The sequence below is a fragment of the Takifugu rubripes genome, chromosome 9, assembly GCF_901000725.2.
Source record: "Takifugu rubripes chromosome 9, fTakRub1.2, whole genome shotgun sequence".
Classification (NCBI taxonomy): Eukaryota; Metazoa; Chordata; class Actinopteri; order Tetraodontiformes; family Tetraodontidae; genus Takifugu; species Takifugu rubripes.
The window spans coordinates 14896692-14916326 of record NC_042293.1 but is presented as its reverse complement, the minus strand read 5'-3'; the positions used below and the strand labels follow the sequence as shown (position 1 = coordinate 14916326).

At 51.7% G+C, this 19635-nt stretch overlaps 3 protein-coding genes across 9 annotated transcripts in view; 1 reads left to right on the top strand and 2 right to left on the bottom strand.

The window, feature by feature from the left end:
- The first annotated feature begins 1208 nt into the window (after positions 1-1208).
- Positions 1209-8877, top strand: ampd3b (adenosine monophosphate deaminase 3b). 5 transcript variants are annotated; one of them, XM_011607705.2, is made up of 17 exons: positions 1209-1258; positions 1360-1474; positions 2125-2188; positions 4285-4507; positions 4581-4740; positions 4906-5071; positions 5295-5514; positions 5584-5713; positions 5786-5980; positions 6066-6197; positions 6462-6625; positions 6733-6859; positions 6930-7093; positions 7218-7338; positions 7422-7595; positions 7699-7809; positions 8118-8877. In XM_011607705.2, the coding sequence occupies exons 3-17, from the start codon at positions 2131-2133 to the stop codon at positions 8292-8294; spliced, it is 2322 nt and encodes a 773-aa protein (XP_011606007.1). In that variant the 5' UTR covers positions 1209-1258; positions 1360-1474; positions 2125-2130; the 3' UTR covers positions 8295-8877. The 5 variants fall into 5 exon arrangements, with proteins under 5 accessions (XP_011606007.1, XP_011606008.1, XP_029697325.1 ...); XM_011607706.2 differs by having other exon boundaries at positions 1211-1258; positions 1397-1474; XM_029841465.1 differs by lacking the exons at positions 1209-1258; positions 1360-1474; positions 2125-2188 and adding an exon at positions 2992-3349.
- A 416-nt stretch (positions 8878-9293) lies between these two features.
- rnf141 (ring finger protein 141) lies at positions 9294-11509 on the bottom strand. The gene is made up of 6 exons (XM_003967764.3): positions 11412-11509; positions 10668-10863; positions 10499-10607; positions 10226-10407; positions 10028-10135; positions 9294-9960 (listed from the first exon to the last, which is right to left on the bottom strand). Exons 2-6 carry the CDS (start codon positions 10796-10798, stop codon positions 9810-9812), a joined length of 681 nt encoding a protein of 226 aa, XP_003967813.1. The 5' UTR covers positions 10799-10863; positions 11412-11509; the 3' UTR covers positions 9294-9809.
- Positions 11510-13052: 1543 nt separating this feature from the next.
- Positions 13053-19635, bottom strand: part of LOC101064767 (alpha-1,3-mannosyl-glycoprotein 4-beta-N-acetylglucosaminyltransferase C-like) — a 17200-nt gene continuing 10617 nt past the window's right edge. For all 3 annotated transcript variants that reach the window (XM_029841872.1, XM_029841874.1, XM_029841873.1), the window contains 4 exons: positions 18045-18174; positions 14834-14965; positions 14391-14538; positions 13053-14323 (listed from right to left, as the gene is read on the bottom strand). In XM_029841872.1, the coding sequence (XP_029697732.1) occupies positions 13164-14323; positions 14391-14538; positions 14834-14965; positions 18045-18174 (1570 nt within the window). In that variant the 3' untranslated portion in view covers positions 13053-13163. The remainder of the gene's footprint in view (positions 14324-14390; positions 14539-14833; positions 14966-18044; positions 18175-19635) is intronic.

The window sequence follows — 19635 nt, the reverse complement described above, 5'->3', positions numbered from 1 at the left end:
GAACAAATGAGGACTAAACAGAGGAATTAATCATGATGGAATGTGACCTCAGCCGACACCGGAGCGGTCGCGACGTCCTGATGTTTCCGATGAGCCCAACATCTGGTTTTCGCCTTTGCACATATTTGTTTGCGGAAGGAATTCAAACAAATAACCTCTTAACACTTCAGATCTGTTGCTGCAGGAATCTTCCTCTGCTCTAAAATCCACTTTAACAAGTTTGGAATTATTAACACAATTCTTGTTTCAGTCAAAAACAGCTTCAAAATGAGAGGAATTCTACTTCCCTTTTCAGCTTATTCCCATTCAAAGCTCAGTTATTCAAGGTCGTGTAACAGCAGACGATGCAAATGTATTTAAATTCATTTAAAACGGAACATTCAGAAAATGACGTGCGATTGAACGTGACTTCCGTTTCACGGCCACACGGTGGCGCCCTTCGCCCTCGGTGTGGAGGTTCAGAGACGCTTCCATCAGTCAGCCTGGTCAACAGGTTCCACTTTATTTATGCCAATGCTCTGATCCACCTAGTTTCACCCCGACCAGCTCCCCACCCGCCCGACAGAACGATGCCAAAACTCCTCAAGAGGAACCGGGACATAAGACTCGGGGTGGCTGCAGGAACAGGAGGATAATAAAAAGCCTTCTGGCTGACTAATCTGTACCAGCTAAGCTAGCAGGGCTAAAACAGCTGAGCACCAAACTACGGATATTTGAAGGTGTGCAGTGGAATTTGCTCACATTTCCAAACTGCCCTCCCTCCCTCACAAAAGCCCCCAGCGGTATTGCTCTTGTACAAGCACCAGCTTGTCCCCAGCGACATCACTTCCTCTCGTGCACTCTGCAGCGCTGACACACCACTTCCTGCTGCCACTTGTAGAGTGTGAGGCAGTGAAAAGCAGTTCTGTTCTGTCCGCTGGGCCCTTATAAGGCTGGATAAGAGGCAGCGGCGCGGCAGGAGCCCCCGTCCTGAGACGCCGTCCTGAGCCCCCGTCCGGAGACGCCGTCCTGAGCCCCCGTCCGGAGACGCCGTCCTCAGACCGCCGTCCTCAGACCGCCGTCCTCAGACCGCCGTCCGGAGACGCCGTCCGGAGACGCCGTCCGGAGACGCCGTCCTGAGCCCTCGTCCGGAGACGCCGTCCTGAGCACCCGTCCTGAGCCCCCGTCCTGAGACGCCGTCCTGAGCCCTCGTCCGGAGACGCCGTCCTCAGACCGCCGTCCGGAGACGCCGTCCGGAGACGCCCCCCACGCCTGCACAGTGAGTTCTCTGCAGCCTCAATGATCCCTGTACCTGTTCCTGTACCTGTTCCTGTTCCTGTTTATCTTTCTCATCACCGCCTACATTTGCATGTGTGTCAGCGGCTGAAAAACACCACAGCTGCCGTTTGTCTCTCAGGCTTTGACAGGAAATTCAAGTTCTACAGGTCGATTCTTCCTGTGAAGTCCAGAAAAGAAAGCTCGGGCAGGTCTGCAGGTATGAACACACACACACACACACACACACACACACACACACACACACACACACACACACATCCTACTTCTACTTCCTGCAGATAAAATAAAATAAAGAAGCTAAAATAAAGAAGCTGATTTCTGAAATGAATTTAGAACACAAGAGAAAAAGTCGATATAAAGAGAGAAAAGTCTCATTTTCAGTCCGGAACGGCAGAAAACGTCGGCTTTTTCTCATCGATGTTGACTTTGATGGCTGCAACCGTCCGGGACCCTAAAGTAATCAGATTACAGCCCTCGGACCTTGTGGGTCTCGTTATGTCTCCGATAAGTCGGAGGAAAGCGTGACGAAAACAGGAAATGCCAGAAGCAGCCCGGCGTCCACACCAGTGTCAGACACCGTTTTCCAGTCCGGAATTATTTCTCAACAAATTTCTAAAGAAATCCGCTCCGTTCCTTTGCTGCTGACACCACGAACGTGTTCAGAACTCGTTCCCTCCTCCGGGAGTTCATCAGCTGATGGTCACATGACTGAAGCACCTGCAACCACCTGCTTGTCTCCAGTGTTTCAGTTTAAATCAGATGAGCCGTTCAGGACGGACCGGTTCTGTTTGCTGCTGCATCCACGCCTGATTGGACGATGATCTGTTTGTTTCTCGGTTGATCCAGATCAGGATGAAGCGACGGGACACCCCCCTGTTCAAGCAGCAGTCCACGCCCTGCCTGGGGAGAGGTGAGAACACGCTGGAGGGGCAGAATTTAACCTGGCCGGGGGGGGTCATTAGGGGGGTGCTAATTACACGTAAACAGGGACACGATCCCCTGAACGTGGAATGTTTGGAAGATTTTACTGTCCCAGGAATTCAGGCTTCTGTCTTCTAACAAACCGAGGCACAATAACAAGCCCCCCCCCCAGGAGAGGCATAAACCCCCTCCCTCAACGCGACAGTCGGTGTGTAGATGTTGCAAAGCCTGATCTGCTGGTGGAGCGCCACCACAACATCTTTCTAAGAGATAGAAGAGCAGCAACTGATAATTACCCCGGGCAAACGCTGCGTTATTATTGCCCCGTCACAGTTGGTGGCTGACATGCACCACACCAGCCTGGATCAGGGCCCCCCCGGACCCACGAGTCCCTAAAATAGAGACACTCAAGACAGCAACAACAAGCAGCTGCAGCAGCAGCAGCAGCAGCAGCAGCAGCAGCGTGGACGCAGGCAGCGCAGCATAAACAGCCAGTACAGTCAGTCAGTACAGTCAGTCAGTACAGCCAGTACAGCCAGTCAGTACAGCCAGTACAGCCAGTACAGCCAGTCAGTACAGCCAGTACAGCCAGTACAGTCAGTCAGTACAGCCAGTACAGTCAGTCAGTACAGCCAGTCAGTACAGCCAGTACAGCCAGTACAGCCAGTACAGCCAGTCAGTACAGCCAGCCAGTACAGCCAGCCAGTACAGCCAGTACAGCCAGTCAGTACAGCCAGCCAGTACAGCCAGTACAGCCAGTCAGTACAGCCAGCCAGTACAGCCAGTACAGCCAGCCAGTACAGCCAGTACAGCCAGCCAGTACAGCCAGTACAGCCAGTACAGCCAGTACAGCCAGTACGGGGACGGCCTGAAGACGACCATCGCAGGTACACCTGAGGACGGTAGGTGCAGGCAGACAGGCAGACAGGCAGACAGACAGGCAGACAGGCAGGCAGGCAGGCAGACAGGCAGACAGACAGACAGGCAGGCAGGCAGACAGGCAGACAGACAGGCAGGCAGACAGGCAGGCAGACAGGCAGGCAGAAACAGGGGAGCCAGAATCTGCTGAAGGTTCCGAGGTCGCCTCGTGAACCCTGAAACAGCCGATTCCACAGGCAGACTGACTCAAACATGGCTAAAGCAGCAGAAGGTAAGAAGTGTGCACGTGTGGCGATGCTGATATAATCACATCTTTGCATTAGAACTCACGTCTAAAACAGAAAATCCAGGTTTTATCTGACATGTTTGAAGCCCTCCTTGTTTCTGTGGCTCAGGTTTCTATTATGTGGAGATGTAGGTCAAGGACACCAGAGACACCCTCAGCTGTCCCAGCAGCAGGAATGTAGCTGACAGCAGACCCAACTCTGACGTGCGTGTAAATCACACCGCACGGCGAGCTGGCAGGACAGGACGCCACATCCGATACTGCGGATGCTGTTCAGGCCGTTAAACACCGCGATGTTTATCTCATTAGCAACAAGTGATGACACAATGAGCACACTTGCTACATAGCTAGCTGACATCACATTCACAGGGTCCCACACATAGAACAGCGCGCTAGCTGGTGCCACGGAGGTCGGTCCCAGTGTGGCTGTTCCCGAAGGGTCGAAGATGGTTGCTGCCCATTTATGGAAAACCCAGAGACGACTGAAACGCTCCTCGATTCTCTGGGAAAGTTTATCAAGTTTACTGTTCCCAGGACTTGAGCCACCACCCTTTTAGCCCCCCCAGAAAGCAGCTGTATTGGTACAAAAAACAACTGTCGGGTCATAATAGTCATAAATGACATCGTTGTTTAGCGCCGTGGCGACGCAGCAGCGGGGCCGTCTGGTCGTGGCCCCCGTGTCTTAAATACGACCCCATTCCCACCTCGGGACAGTAGCCGGCAGGGCTGAAACGTGTCCGTCCTCCTCGTCTCTGGGGAGCTGCCACCAGTGACGTTAGTGGGGACGTTTCAGCGCGGTGAATATACGCGGCTGCTCCGCTACAGCAGCGATATGACGGCCGTGCACGTTTACGGACCGGCGCCGCCCGGCGCTACAGAACCCAGCTCTGCCGGGCTCACCTCCTTCTCCATTCCCACAGAGATGCCGCGGCTCTTCCCCAAAATGTCCATGAGCGAGGTGGACGAGAAGGTGCGGCTGCTAGCAGAGAAGGTGTTTGCCTCTGCTCTGAAAGAGGAGGACACCAAGGACGCCATGGCGCTGTACACCGTCCAGGAGGACTGTCCCATCGGCCTGCACGAGGACAGGGAGCGGGCGCTGCAGAAGGAGCTGGCGGAGCAGCAGTCCCAGGAATGTGCCAGGAGGTGGGGGCGATCCAGGCTGTCGGCACGGCCGGAAGCGGGCGCCTGTTTACAGCGTTTGCTCTGGTGTCAACAGGAAGAAGAGCTTCATGCTGAAGCGTTCCCAGTCCTTATCGCTGCAGATGCCCGGCGCTCCCGAATGGGCGGCATCCTCGCCCTGCACGCCTGAACCCGTTTTCCACGAGAGTTTTCCAGACTTCCAGAGAGTGACCATCAGTGGAGATTACTGCGCAGGGGTAACGGGGAACACGTGCACGAGAACATGGAGCCACAGCTCCACCTAGACAGACTCATGATGTCATACAGACCATCGCTGAAGCGCTTCTATTTCAGAAACTGAGCAGTTTGATAACGGAAGGGAACAAATGTACCAGACACACAATTTTCCTTCGATTTTCCAGATCACGGTGGAGTATTATGAGCAGGCAGCCAAAAGCCTGCTCGGGGCGCTCTTCATCAGAGAGAAGTACTCCAGGCTGGCCTATCACAACTTCCCCCGGACCACCGCACGCTTCCTGCGCAACTCTGAAGACGAACCGTGGAGGGAGGAGGACGAGATCCGGCCGGGTACGGGGACAGTGATCCCAACTTTTCCTGTCTTGGTCAACCCAGCTGCTGGCTGAACATCTGTGTAGGACTCGTGTTCTCCAACCTCCAGAGCTCTAATTTAACAGCAGTGCGGGAGGGAGACACGACGTCCTTTGAAATATTACCGACTACAAATGAAACATCATCAAAGAGGGGCCGTGACGTATGCCAGAGGCTGAGATGTTGATGGGCTTTTCTGCAGATATCTGGCCTTTCCCACATGAGGGGGAGGATCCCTACTCCATGGAGGGTGTTCCCGAGGACCTCAACTACCAGCTGAAGATGAAGGACGGCATCATCCACGTTTACAAAACCACCGAAGACCTGAAACAGGAAAGGCCTCACGGGTTGCCGTACCCCGACATCGAGACCTTCGCCATTGACCTGAGTCACGTCCTCGCCATGATAGCCGACGGCCCAACGCAAGTATCTCAGATGAGAGGTTCCACAGCGGCTCTTCTGCTGAATAAAAGCCATGTTTCTCCATGCAGGAAGACCTACTGCCACAGACGGCTCAACTTCCTGGCCTCCAAATTCTATCTGCACGAGATGCTGAATGAAATGGCGGAGCTGAAGGAGCTGAAGAGCGTCGCCCACCGAGACTTCTACAACGTCAGAAAGGTGGGCCTGTGGCGGTGATGCTCACGCCGTTTTAGACCGACCAAAGCTGAGCTGCAGCTCCTCCCAACGCAGGTGGACACGCACATCCACGCCGCCGCCTGCATGAACCAGAAGCACCTGCTGAAGTTTATAAAGACCACCTACCAGACGGAGGCCGACCGCGTGGTCCTGGAGAAGGGCGGCCAGAAGGTGACGCTGAAGCAGGTCTTCAGCAGCCTCAACATGGACCCGTATGACCTCACCGTGGACTCCCTGGACGTCCATGCTGTAGGAACACGTTTGATGATTCATGTGAAATATGGAATGAAATGTGCTGGTCATTACGCAACAGCGTTCCCTCCTGTCATTCCAGGGAAGACAAACATTTCACCGCTTTGACAAGTTCAACTCCAAATACAACCCGGTGGGAGCCAGCGAGCTGCGAGAGATTTACCTCAAGACGGACAACTACATCAAAGGAGAATATTTTGCACGTCTCATCAAGGTGACGTCCAGGTCCAGGACGCGAGACACCGAGACAATAGCGCCATGTTCGGCCCAACTGTAACGTAAACCCTTTATTCAGGGCAGAAGGTGCCAAACCTGGTCCAATTCAACCTTCTGAGACATGACGTTTGTTAGTTTCTGTCCCGCCAACGTCGCTCTGTGGACCGTTGGCAGCAGGAATAAGACCGGAGATAAAAAACCGTCACATCACGCCGCTTCTGCTTTTTTCAGAATTACCACAGCTTCCTGTGGTCTATTTCAGGAGGTGGCCAAAGAGCTGGAGGAGGGCAAGTACCAGCACATCGAGCCCCGTCTGTCCATCTACGGACGCTCCACCAGCGAGTGGGAGAACCTGGCCAACTGGTTCATCCAGCACCGGGTCCACTCACCCAACATGAGGTGGATGATCCAGATTCCCAGGATCTAGTAAGAGCTTTAAAACCCTCAATAAGTACAGAAGTTTCCATATTTCTCCTTAACTCGGCTGCAGTTTTCCTCTAAACTACTGAAACATTTGTGATCTGGTTGTGCAGCGACATCTTCAGGTCAAAGAAGTTAATACCACACTTTGCCAAGATCTTGGAGAACATCTTCCTCCCCCTGTTTGAGGCTACCGTCAACCCACACGCGCATAAAGCCGTGCACGTGTTCCTAAAATACGTGAGTGCTTTCACTTGTGCGGAGGCTCATTTCCTGCACGTGCGCCTGAGTGTCCTCATCCCCGCTGCAGGTGACAGGGTTTGACAGCGTGGACGACGAGTCCAAGCACAGCGACCACATGTTCTCCTACAAGAGTCCAAAGCCAGAGGCCTGGACAGCAGATGACAACCCCCCCTACACCTATTACCTCTTCTACATGTACGCCAACATCATGGTGCTCAACAACCTGCGCAGGTGAGTCCAACCTCTGGATCCCTGCGTCCTGCTGACAACAGGAGGCCCAACGTTGCCCCTCCTGCTCAGCCTAATGGGTCCTTCCAGGTATACTTTAAGTTCTCCTGGTTCTGTCCCTGTGCAGCGAGCGAGGGCTGAACACCTTCCAGTTCCGGCCTCACTGCGGAGAGGCTGGCTCCATCACACATCTGGTCACCGCCTTCCTCACAGCAGACAACATCTCTCATGGACTCAACCTCAAAAAGGTGCAGCCCGGATTCATATTCCGAAGTCATGCTACAGTTAGAACCTGTCCCGAGAGCCTCACCCGCCCCCTCTCTCCTCTCAGAGTCCAGTTCTGCAGTATCTCTACTACCTGGCACAGGTCCCCATCGCCATGTCCCCGCTGAGCAACAACAGCCTGTTCCTGGAGTACTCCAAGAACCCCCTGCGGGAGTTTTTGCAGAAAGGCTTGTGTGTGTCGCTGTCCACCGACGACCCCATGCAGTTCCACTACACAAAGGTCTGAACACGGGCACCAAAGACAGAACATTAGAACTGGACCGTGACTGGAGGCATCAGAGTAAAGACACACGATCAAATCTACAGCTAGTTTCTCCTCACAGGAGCCACTGATGGAGGAATACGCCATCGCAGCCCAGCTGTGGAAGCTGAGCACCTGTGACCTGTGTGAAATAGCCAGAAACAGCGTGGTGCAGAGCGGCCTCTCGCATCAGGTAAGAGGCAGAACCAGAGGAGACGACTCGATGGAGAACCCACATAAAGATGCTGCTGTGCCCGTTGTTTAAATAAGAAGATTAAAAAGAGCCACAACGCAGTGATGAAAGGTTACAGGAGGAGCTTTGCCTCTGGAGGCCTCACATTTGCCTCCAGGGCCCCATGTTTGCCTCCAGGGGCCCCATGTTTGCCTCCAGGGCCCCATGTTTGCCTCCAGGGGCCCCATGTTTGCCTCCAGGGGCCCCGGGCTCCTGTTGAACGTGTTAATCCCGACACAAAGAAGCTAATTTTGCCTTTTCGTCCACAGGAGAAAAAACACTTCATTGGTCCCAACTACCTGGAGGAAGGACCAGCTGGCAACGACATACGACGGACAAACGTGGCACACATCCGGGTGGCCTACCGCCATGAGACGCTCTGCAATGAGCTGAGCTTTCTGGTGGATGCTGTGAAGGCAGATGTTGGCAATAACCCCACTGAATGAACCAGAGGTTTACCACAAATACATTTGTTCTATCGTCTTTGTTTTCAAGTCCTCAGATTTTAATAGTATATTTCATATGGTTCCTGGTGCTTGTGGGTGTTTTCTGTCCTCTTGAGAGGGCACTATATTCATTTTCAATGTTTGATTTTCTTGGATAAATTTGTTTTCTTGACGTTCAGTTGTTGGAAACTTCGATTCGTGATCATTTGGAAACTTGTGTTGACTTTTGCCTTATTCTTAGCTCATGTATTGAAATAGATACTGAAAGTGTTTTTTAATTGTTTCTATTGGTTTTATTTACGTCTAAGCTCCATATTTACAATTACAGCTGCACGCAGCGATACCGGGGTAGTTAAACTTCCGGTCCGTCACTTTTTGTGTTCCCCAGAAACATCAATTAAGAGCAGCTGGTTTCAGGATTGATTGCGTTTATTGTAAGATCGTCTGTAGGTTCTTTTTATGAGTTTATTTTCGTGTTACGGGGGGGAAAGCCAGATTTTGTTGTGAGCAAGTGTAACCAGGAGAGCTAAGGTGATTTTTACATTTTTTAAAAATAATAAAAAACCTTGACAACCCTCTGGAACACAGCTGCTATATTTCTGTATTTAAACACGACTGTCATGTGTTGAGAGACTGAAGCCGAGAAATTAAAAACTCACCTGCAAGTTGGTGGAATTCGCAGCAGCAATCAGCCCAATTAAGACGTATTTTCTTCGTCGGTGTATTTAGGACAGATTCGCCTTGAGCGACACCTCCCGGTCACCCGGTGTATTACACCAACACCGCGGCTCCATGGTGACCTCACTTAGTGACACTAAAAAAGGTGCTCATGAGACAAAACTACACGTGAATTCACGATCTTTCCTGTCATCATATGTCAGTGGGTGAACAGGTTTTGCATTAGGTCCACTTAAAATACCATTTGGATATTGTTTATACATCCTATTGGTGCAACATGAAGTGCAAAAAAATATTTTAGAACATTCTTTCAGCCTTTGCTTTGTGATTGGAGCAAACTTTATTTGAATGTTCTTATGTCACAGAATGAAGCTAATAGAACCAAATGCTACATTGTTTTTTTTTTTGTTTAATTACATCTGTATTGCATATCAGTAAAAAATAAACAATAAACGGACCAAACTGGTCTGGTTTAAAATTGTACTTTTGTGAGTGTGAACTACAGTAGTACAGCAGTCAGGATTAAAGTGGAATAATAATTAAAAGACAGTAAAATATGTATTTACAATTCAAACGTAGCGTTAATTCTAAAAGTGCAGAAGACCTCGCAGAAGATCACGGCCTTCAAGGTTCTGACGTGGGAAATCTGAACGTCACCACTGATAAGGCAGGACAGGAAATAAACATGCAGGACTTCCTTGCATTGGTTATATTCACAGGTGGAAATGTGTACTCAAAGCTAATTTGTATTGTTTATTCCATTTGTATTATTATTTATATTATTATTATACTGTCGTTGGTTAACAGCTCTTCCTCCGCTCCACCTCGAGCATCTTTCTAAGGCCTGTGAGGGTGGCCAGCTTCATCGGCCAGGTTCAGGATGTAACTCGCCATGTCGTCCTCTGTGGGGAAATCGGACAGCACCCACGACTCTTTGGCAGCGGTGACCTGCAGCCGGCATATCGGACAGTTCCGGTTCTGCCCGCTCCTGCGGAAACAGAGAAGCAACGGAGAGAGAGAGGCTGCAGGGACTGAACACGGACGCACGGTCGTACCATTTATCGATGCATTTCTGGCAGAAGCTGTGGGCGCAGGGCAGGATGAGGTCCGCCTTCCCATCCATGCAGATGCAGCACTCCTCCTCATCGGTCAGCTGCTTCACTCTGCAGCGGAAAACACAGTCGGCTCTCAGTCATCTCAGGCGCTACTCTTGGGGTCCTACAGAGGTTCTGTGGGCTCAGAAAAGGGGGTACCTGCCCATCCACATGCTGGCCTGGCAGGAGTCTGTGGAGGGCAGCGTGGCGGACGGGTCCCTGGCGGCGCCCTCTGCAGACAGCACCTCAGCTGCCTGGCTGGTGATGTCATGGTACAGCTGGATGAACTGGTACAGGTTCATGATGCGCGACGCTTCCATCATTCCGGTCTCCTTGTTGATCTGGCGGGAAGGAAAGTGGTCACGTGATTTATTTTCTCCCCCACGGGCTGATGCCCGGGTTGGCACGTCACGCGTGCGCACGAGGTCTCACCTTGGTGCAGAGGACCCTGACGGCCACCTTCCACAGGGCCGTGGCATCAGACCCGGGCTGCACCTCAAACAGCAGGTGCTTCTGCTGCCCGACGGCGAGTTTGGCCGTGCTGAGGCAGAGGAATCCGGCTTAATTATGTGTTCATCACCACACACACAGCAAGACTTACATGTCATTCAGTTCAGCCACTCGTCCCAGAAACTCCTCATAGTTGAGGTATCCGCTGTCTCGCACCAGTCCGATGTGTTTCACCAGCTTCTCAGGCAGATGGTTCATCTGACCTGAGAGCTGCTGGCCCATCCTGGCAGGTCCGGAGCAGCAGCAGAATAAGAAGGCTCATTCAGCGCTGCAAACTCTGATGTTTCCTGAAGGTAACGTTCATTGTTTGGTTAAATCACTGAAAGCAGCCGAAGAAAAGGACTAAAAATCTCATTTACAGATGAACGTTTAACAAATATAAAACGATATGGGAAAAAACACCAATAAATATGTAAAATTATATGATAAAGGCGTTAATGAATTCCTGTAACTACGACCACGATACTTAAATAGAGGAGAAATTCGTTTGTGAAGGCAAAACTAAAGCAGCTTGATAATGAAACCAAATGATATCAATTAGGCTCATGTATGAATAAAACCGCTGGATTTTTATGTAAACATTAGAGGTTCAATATTTTACACGATCAGCAAAAGATTAACAGCCTGCCGAACTCTTTATAACGTAGTTTTACGCGAAAAGGAAGATTTTAATTAAGATTTAAGCTAACGTCGCAATATTCGCCGCCTTACTGGGACCAGTCTCCCCACTGCAGAAATCCAGTGAACTAATGAGCAAATCGCCGGAGTAAAGGCTAAAAAGTGTCAAAAACGACTGAGAAGTAGGAAGATGTCGAAACGACACTCATGCATTTACCCGAATTTCAAATTCAGCAGCAGCTGTTAGCTCGACTGTTAGCACTGTAAAAAGAAAACACCGTCGCGGATTGATGACGTCACGACTGTACAAGGTCCATTTTACCGTGAAGAAAATGAATTATTCGGTTTAAATGTGGCACGATAACAACTCAAATCCCAGATATATTTCAGCATTTTTTATTATAATCATATCACTCTCCATATTTTCATGTTTATTCAGAAAATTTCACATGTATAAACCTTTTATTTTCGTCAAGTTATTACCATTTTATTAGGTTTTGGGTAAGTATGGAACATTTAAGCGTGCACCACAAATAAAGATGAAATTCAAACATTAATACTTTTTCGTACCTTCAGCAATCAGCATTTATAAGTTAACCTGGGCCTTTTCTGCAAATGATTTAGCCATAGATCTGCTACTCATCACTCATCCTCTGAAAAGGAAAGAAAATACAGATCCGTGCACTTAAAGGAAGGTTTTCTGCGTGTGTTGTGATCCTCTGAGCTGAGAGTAAAATTCATGTGTGGGAGATAAAAGACGTCGGTTTGGATCGGATGTGGCTGCAGGAGGTGAAGGAAGCAGCCATCCTTTAATATGAGGTAAAGAACATAAGAAGATGGGAATGTAAGGAATTAGAGATCAGAACAAATCACCTTCAGGCACATAAAAGGATTCAGGAGTGGGACAAAAGATTACAGGAGTTGCAAGTTAAATTCTAGATGTTGAAAAAGACACTGAAGATGGCAGTGTTGTTATTTTCTTTAAAACAAGTTATCTTTTAAAACCAAGACAACCGACTGACCCCTGAGGCTGTTCTATGGAGAAAAAATGTATTTGGTTTGTATAAATGTGTGCGTATGGTTGCTAAATGGTGCTTGTTTTAATTTATTTTATTAATAGTTGCTAAGAGTTTCATAGGTCATGCAAATTACTGCTGCTTGTTTACAATGTGACAAATGTTTTGATTAATAAATAATTCACTTTATTAAGAACTGAAATTCATCAAATCAGTTATGAATTTCATAAAAGTGAATTTCAAGCTGAATTTAAAATCAAAGTTTATAAAGTTTATAGCATTTCAAACGTTGACCAGCAGGTGGCAGCAAAGGACGGCAGACGATTGAAGCGTAAAATAACAGGAAAGGATTTATTAAATATAAAACTATTAAAAGCAATAAACCCACCTGTCGACTAAAAGAAGTAGATATTACAACAAAAGTGTTGAATTATGTCAGAAAAATGAAATAACCTGGGAGAAAAGCTGTAAAGCTGTAAAAGTAAAGCAGAAAATCCTCTTTGCTGCTCCTGCTCACATGAACTCGCTCCTTCCAATGATTCCACGTTTCCTGGTGAGATGTGAGTCCTCCGTCGTTGTCAGCTCTTCTCTGGCGTTTGTATCCGAGTTTCTCGGAGGTCCTGATGGAACCTTGAATAAGATGAATCATCCGCACTGAACTGTCCTGTTGCACGACTGGAGAAAACTGCTTTTCTGCGCCAATTTCAGCTGTTTCCAGGTTAAAGGCCGATAATAAAGAGGGTTTATTTAGTTTGACCTCTTGAAACCATGTGCGGCAGCAACATTCAGGAATATTTTACACCTACAAAAGACCCCAAATGACTGAAGCCATCAGTCAGCTGAACGTTCAGACTTTTATTTTAGGAAGGCTTCGTATCGGACAATCACCCAAACAGCTCAGACGCCTCAACAACCCAAGAAAATATGGATCGTTTGGATTCCAAAGCTTCCCGTCAGGTGCTGATTCTGAGCTGCGCGGTCCATAAACTGATGGTTCTGATGATCAGCCACTCTTTCTGATTGGCCGTCACCACGATTCGCACGCACTCGATGTCAAAGCCGATCTTCTGGTTCACGTTGTTCACCTCGATGTTTCCGCCTCTGAACTCTCCTAACGTGACGTAGGACAGGCACTGGCGCCCCTGCTTGGTGCCCACGGACCTCTGCCCCACTTCCAGGGCGCCGTGGTGAAGAACGTCCGTCTGTCTGTCCTCCGTCCCCGTCACGATTTTGATCCTGCTGACTTTGGTGGGTCTGTTGAAGACGATGAGGAAGAAGTCCCCGGTGGACGGAGGCTTCCCCCAGAAGTACTCGTCCACGCTGCTGTAGGCCTTGGTGGCGTCGTAGTTCTCAAAGACGTTGATGTTGGTGTAGAGGCTGGCGGGAGGGTTGTCGGGAATGTCTATGGAATCTTCCTCAAAGTCGTCGTCCTTCAGCTTGTTCTCCGCTCCTTTGTAGGAAGAGTAGTAGCCCATGTGCTGGAACAGCGAGGGCTTGAAGCGGATCACGTCCCTCTGGGCCAGCAGACCCCTGAAGTGAATCAGGAGCCAGTCGCAGGGCATTTCCTGGTAGAACATGAGCAGGAAGTGGGCCAGGCGGGGCAGGTCTTTGGAGTGGTACAGCTTCCCGATGTAGCCCAGCTTGGAGAACTCCAGCATCACCCAGTAGGAACCTTCTCTGGAGGTGATCACCTTCTTCAGCGCCGTCAGGAAGTTCCTGGAGCAGCGCACGTCGTCCTCCAGCATAATGTAGAAGTGGGACAGGTTGGTGCAGAAGTTGAGGAGGAAGGCGTAGTCCACGTTCTGCTTGGAGCGGAAACGGACCCGGTCCTCCGGGTCGTTGTAGTTCCTCTTCAACCCCTCCAAGGACGGATAATACTGCTCCGGGGCCTGGATCACCAGGAGGCGCCCGGCGATGATGTGGTGAGGGAACTTCCTGGTGATTTCCTGCACCAGGTTCTCACACCAGACCAGGTCAAAGTCCGCCAGGTGGACCACGACCACGATCTCCTTCAGCTCCTCGTAGCTGGACTGATCAAAGATGGACTTGATGGTCTCCAGGAGGTAGTTCCCTCGTTTCCTCTTGACCGACGACAGGCCGATGGTCAGATACTCTGAGGACAGAAGAAGAAAACTGCTCGTGAAAGGTCAAAGGGCGTCACGCGGCAGCGAGGCGCCTACTTCTGCGCGGCAGCGGGATCCCGGCGAGGTAGCGATAGGTCACATTGATGGTCCCGGAGAAGTTGGTGAGGCCTCTGAAGGGGTGGACGTATCTGTCCGAGGCTGCGGGAGGCAGCAGCGTCGCCCCCGGGTCTCTCTTTTCCGCCTCCTTCAAAGCAGGAAACAGGTGTTATTTTTACGGCACGTTTGGTGGCGACCAGGAAGTGAATCAGCCGGACGGACGCGTCCGAACGGACGGACGCCAAGCGTGTCGCCGCCGCGATCGTCTTCTCATCCGTCACTAGTGAAGGATCCTCTAACCTGATTAGCTCTCATCTCTATAAACGTGTCCCACATGGAGCCGAACCTCCAGCTTTAGAAACACTCGGTTACGTCATCATCGACGCCACGACCACGGTGGCGGCGCCGATGATGACGCGGCGCTCAGGTGTGCAGCCTCTCACCAGCACGTATCCGGCGTCCAGGTAAAGGCTGAGAAACAGCAGGAAGGAGACGAGGACGGCGAGGAAGGGGAGCGTGGAGCGCTTCCTGAAGCACCTCATCCTGTCGCCCATCGGCCTCCAGGGGGCGCCTCTCTGAGGGAGGGAAGAGGTTCACACACACACACACACACGCGCACACACACACACACACACACACACACACACACACACACACACAGACGACTGCGTGTTTTTTACTTGATCTTCGTGAGTATCGAGGACGAAACGTTCGATTGGTGGAATCAGAGTTTAACCACCAACCCTGAGCCAGAGTTCAGGGGGCTCAGGGAGTCGAACCCAGAACCTTCGGGCCTTTAAAAGGGATCCTGAGAGATGTTTTTAATCCCACCATCACACAAACCTCCTGACCTCCTCCTGACCCACGATCAGCAGGAGGTTCTGAGAGAGTCCGATCCGACCGACCAAAGGTTCTGGTTACTCTGGGACGTGACCCCGACACCTTCGGCACCGCTGAACCTGTCAGTCAGCCTGATTGTGGAAAATGAACGAGTGTCGCTTAAAATGCATCGGCCAGCCAAGGTGCCCTTCAGCAAGGCACTTAATCCCCAGCTGCCTCAGCAGCAGCAGCCAGGAGAAGCTGCTGGTTGAGCTGCACGATGCTGGAACACAGCGGCCACGTCCCACAACAGATAAAAGAGATGGACGAGCACTTGTTGCTCCGGCGATGCGGCGAGACGGTGCTGCTCTGAGTGATGTGAGACGGTGCTGCTCTGAGTGATGTGAGACGGTGCTGCTCTGAGTGATGTGAGACGGTGCTGCTCTGAGTGATGTGAGACGGTGCTGCTCTGAGTGATGTGAGACGGTGCTGCTCTGAGTGATGTGAGACGGCGGCTCGCTGATGGAAGCTCCTAATGATCTCCATCAAGAACATTGTTATCTGGAGAAGACGGTCGGGGACACGACAGCAGCATAAGCTAGCAGTTCAATCTTAAACCTGTCACTCTTGTATCCTGGCACACAGACAGCAGCAGAGCAGCAGCAGCACAGCAGCAGCAGCAGCAGCACAGCAGCAGCAGAGCAGCAGTAGCAGCAGCAGCAGCAGCAGCAGCACAGCAGCAGCAGCAGCAGCACAGCAGCAGCAGAGCAGCAGTAGCAGCAGTAGCAGCAGCAGCAGCAGCAGTAGTAGCAGCAGCAGCAGTAGCAGCAGCAGCAGCAGCAGTAGCAGCAGCAGCAGCAGTAGCAGCAGCAGCAGCAGCAGCAGCAGCAGCAGCAGCAGCACAGCAGCAGCAGAGCAGCAGTAGCAGCAGTAGCAGCAGCAGCAGTAGCAGCAGCAGCAGCAGCAGCAGTAGCAGCAGCAGCAGCAGCAGTAGCAGCAGCAGCACAGCAGCAGCAGAGCAGCAGTAGCAGCAGTAGCAGCAGCAGCACAGCAGCAGCAGAGCAGCAGTAGCAGCAGCAGCAGCAGCACAGCAGCAGCAGCAGCAGCAGAGCAGCAGTAGCAGCAGTAGCAGCAGCAGCACAGCAGCAGCAGCAGCACAGCAGCAGCAGAGCAGCAGTAGCAGCAGCAGAGCAGCAGCAGCAGCACAGCAGCAGCAGAGCAGCAGTAGCAGCAGCAGCAGCACAGCAGCAGCAGAGCAGCAGCAGCAGCACAGCAGCAGCAGAGCAGCAGCAGCAGCATCAAAGCAGCAGAGCAGCATTATCTCAGTCCTGCCTGGAGCAGCGAGCTAATGTGGGTCATTACGCCCGCGACCACAGAAGCCTTTCATGTTCGTCTTTGACCCGAGAGGTAAACGTCGATGTTGGTGTAGAAGCTTTCTGTAGAGGCTGCGGCGCAGAGCGGCACGCTCCAGAGCTTCACGCCCCAGAGCGGCACGCTCCAGAGCGGCACGCTCCAGAGCTTCACGCTCCAGAGCTTCACGCTCCAGAGCGGCACGCTCCAGAGCTTCACGCCCCAGAGCTTCACGCCCCAGAGCGGCACGCTCCAGAGCTTCACGCTCCAGAGCGGCACGCTCCAGAGCTTCACGCTCCAGAGCGGCACGCTCCAGAGCTTCACGCTCCAGAGCTTCACGCTCCAGAGCTTCACGCTCCAGAGCTTCACGCCCAACTAGGACCAAACCCAGATAAGTCAGAGGTGACGAGCAGCCGCTGATGGAGCAGAAATGAGTGACACAACGAAGATCTAGAAGTTCCACATTTGAGAGGATTTACACGGTTTATTTCCTAAAGCGCCCCCCCCCCCCTCCAGCAGGGGGCAGTGGGCAGCGCCCCCCCCCCCCCCCCAGCAGGGGGCAGCGCCCCCCCCTCCCCCCCCAGCAGGGGGCAGCGCCCCCCCCCAGCTGGTTGAAGAGATTCTTCCCTTTATTCCACGATACCTTAACACAGGAAAGGGGAATGTCGGCTGGATTCCCAGCGTGGGAGCACAACAAAGACCCCCCCAGAGACGGGTCAGTTTAGCATCTCGACGCCGTTAGCAACGCCCAGGCCAGATTCTTGGGGGGAACTGGTGCATGAACAGAAGCCAAAAAAGATTTTTTATATGTACATTTTAAAAATCCTCCTTTTGAATTTGGAATTTTCAGTAAATATTTATTAGAAGCTGCTTATAAGAGGTCTGCAGCTCCATCCCAGCCCCTCCCAGGGTTGATCACACTGGTTATCACTCCAATTACAACGTCTCCCTCTCAACCATCCTTTCCTGGGGGGGGGCATTAAAGCTGCTCTCACAACATCTGAGAATCAGAGTTTGCAACGTTTTCCTGTTTCATCTCCATCTAAAATATCAGGTTGGAGGTTTTTAACATGTTGCTGTGAATTCTGTGTGTTTCTGATTGGACCTAAATGAGCAGACTGGGGGGGGGGGGGGGGTTCTGAATGCTAATGCGACGCGGCTCTCGGCGCTGTTACCGACTCAGAAATGTTAATGAAACCTTCCTCAGGAAGTAAGTGTGGACTCTGCCTCGTTATCTTTCTATCGCTGCAGCATTTCAGAGCAACGCAGCAGCTTTAGGGCTAACTGGCGTTAGCTTCTAAGCTAACCAGGGAAGAAAAGGACTAAGTGACATTAGCTTCTAAGCTAACCAGGGAAGAAAATAGAGACTTGGAATGATGCATATGAGACAGTTTCCAAACCATGACCCAAAACTCTGGGTTTAAACTTTAGTTTTGTGGTTAATCAGTCATCAGAGACGTAAACGAGGTCTCGGGGCCGATTTACCTGCAGGAAACTTGTGTGTGAGTCCAGTTGTGACTCAGTGGTGGAGCAGAAGAGCGCTGGTCTGGTGTTTACATGTGAGGGCCGCCATGTTCCCACCGTCATCTGCTCCTGCTGTGACGTCACCCACGACCTGCCGAGAACACAACGTGGTTAGTGAGGGAGGAAGCAGCGGCGTGTCCAGGCCGCCCCCCCCCGTTAAGGTGACGTCCTCACACGAGCGGCTGATGGAAACACGGTGATTTACTGTGGAGACGCAGACAGAAGGAAAAAGATGGGGAGAAGACCACGTCTCCATGGAAACAAGTGTAATGGAAACATCAGCACAGGCTCCGTAGCAGAGCGGCATGGAAACGCCCGGAGTCTTTCTAAAGTGGCGCTGAGCTGTCGTCCCACAGCTCCGCGGGGGGGCGGGGGGGTGGCGGGGGGGCACGCTCCAAACTCCTCCCTGAGCAGACGATGATTCAGAGCGAAGGTGGTCGTGACGCCGCTCCGCTGACAGGAACGTTTCCCAGGAAAGGTCGCTGCGCTAACGCCTGAGCCGTCCCGGCCTCTGGAACGCCGCCTGGTCCAGGCTCTTTAGCAGCGGTTTGGGAGTAAAGGTGGACCCGCGTTCTGCTCTGGGAGACTCCGGCCGGAGCCACAGCGGAGCAGAGGCCCGAGCAGCAGCACGAAGGGCAGCAGACTGAGCGGAGCAGCGCACGGAGCAGCGCTCATCCCTCAGGTGGATGCCACCACAAGAGGAACATAACAGGATGCTAATAAATCCCCTGGAGACCAGCAGCAGCTCCAAACGTGTCCCAGAATACTCAGAAGGGGGGGGGTGGGGGGGTGGGGGGGGCTCGCGCTGCTTCCTGTTTTAGCTCAATCTTTGATGTCAACGCCATTGATGCCGTCGTTTAACGGCGAGCCGGAGCCGAGCCCCTTTTTTCTCCAGCTCGTCCCGTTTCCTGTCGTCTGTGGTTCATTTATTCCGATTTTGGAAACAGAAATAAAGCCAAGCCACCATCTTGAACGGAAGAATAGGGAATCACAATGGGACGTTTGGGATCTCAACACAATAAAATAACACGTTTAACAATCTGTCAGCCTGAAGAGGAACGCTTGCAACTTCAAAGCCTCTGTCATGATCAAAGGCGTCAGTCAGGAAGTGTGGAAGCGGAGCAGATTCCTGGTGAATCCGTCACCTTGGGAGAACAAAAGGCTGCTCATTAGGGCTGGAGTGGCTGCGTTCCCGGTGCTGCTGCCCTCCGGGACACTTAAAGCAGAGCGGCACTTCTTAAACACACAGACACTCCCAATAACTCACTGAGCACATCAATCTGGGCCTAATCGACTTTCATTATCGGAGGCTGACGGATGAGGAGCGTCGGAGCCGGAGCGGCTCCATTTAAGCTGAAACAACTCTTTCATCTCTGGAGTTCAGCCGAGCGGCGCCTGACGGGAAAACGCGCCGGTTTTCCTCAGCAGCCGATTCAAAGACCGTCGCACAAGGACACTTTTCCTGAGAAAGCTTTGCTCCATCAGACCCGGGAGCCAATCCAACGGAGGCCGCCACTTCAAAGGAACATTCAAGGATTCCTACACGTCGAAC

Coding starts and splice junctions, on each gene's coding strand:
- ampd3b (XM_029841464.1), top strand. CDS start 4,197: ATGACGGCCGTGCACGTTTACGGACCGGCGCCGCCCGGCGCTACAGAA. Junction 6,626..6,732: donor ATCCAGATTCCCAGGATCTA/GTAAGAGCTTTA, acceptor CTGGTTGTGCAG/CGACATCTTCAGGTCAAAGA. Junction 6,860..6,929: donor TGCACGTGTTCCTAAAATAC/GTGAGTGCTTTC, acceptor TCCCCGCTGCAG/GTGACAGGGTTTGACAGCGT.
- rnf141 (XM_003967764.3), bottom strand. CDS start 10,798: ATGGGCCAGCAGCTCTCAGGTCAGATGAACCATCTGCCTGAGAAGCTG. Junction 10,608..10,667: donor GTGGCTGAACTGAATGACAT/GTAAGTCTTGCT, acceptor CCTCTGCCTCAG/CACGGCCAAACTCGCCGTCG. Junction 10,136..10,225: donor GCCAGCATGTGGATGGGCAG/GTACCCCCTTTT, acceptor TTTCCGCTGCAG/AGTGAAGCAGCTGACCGATG.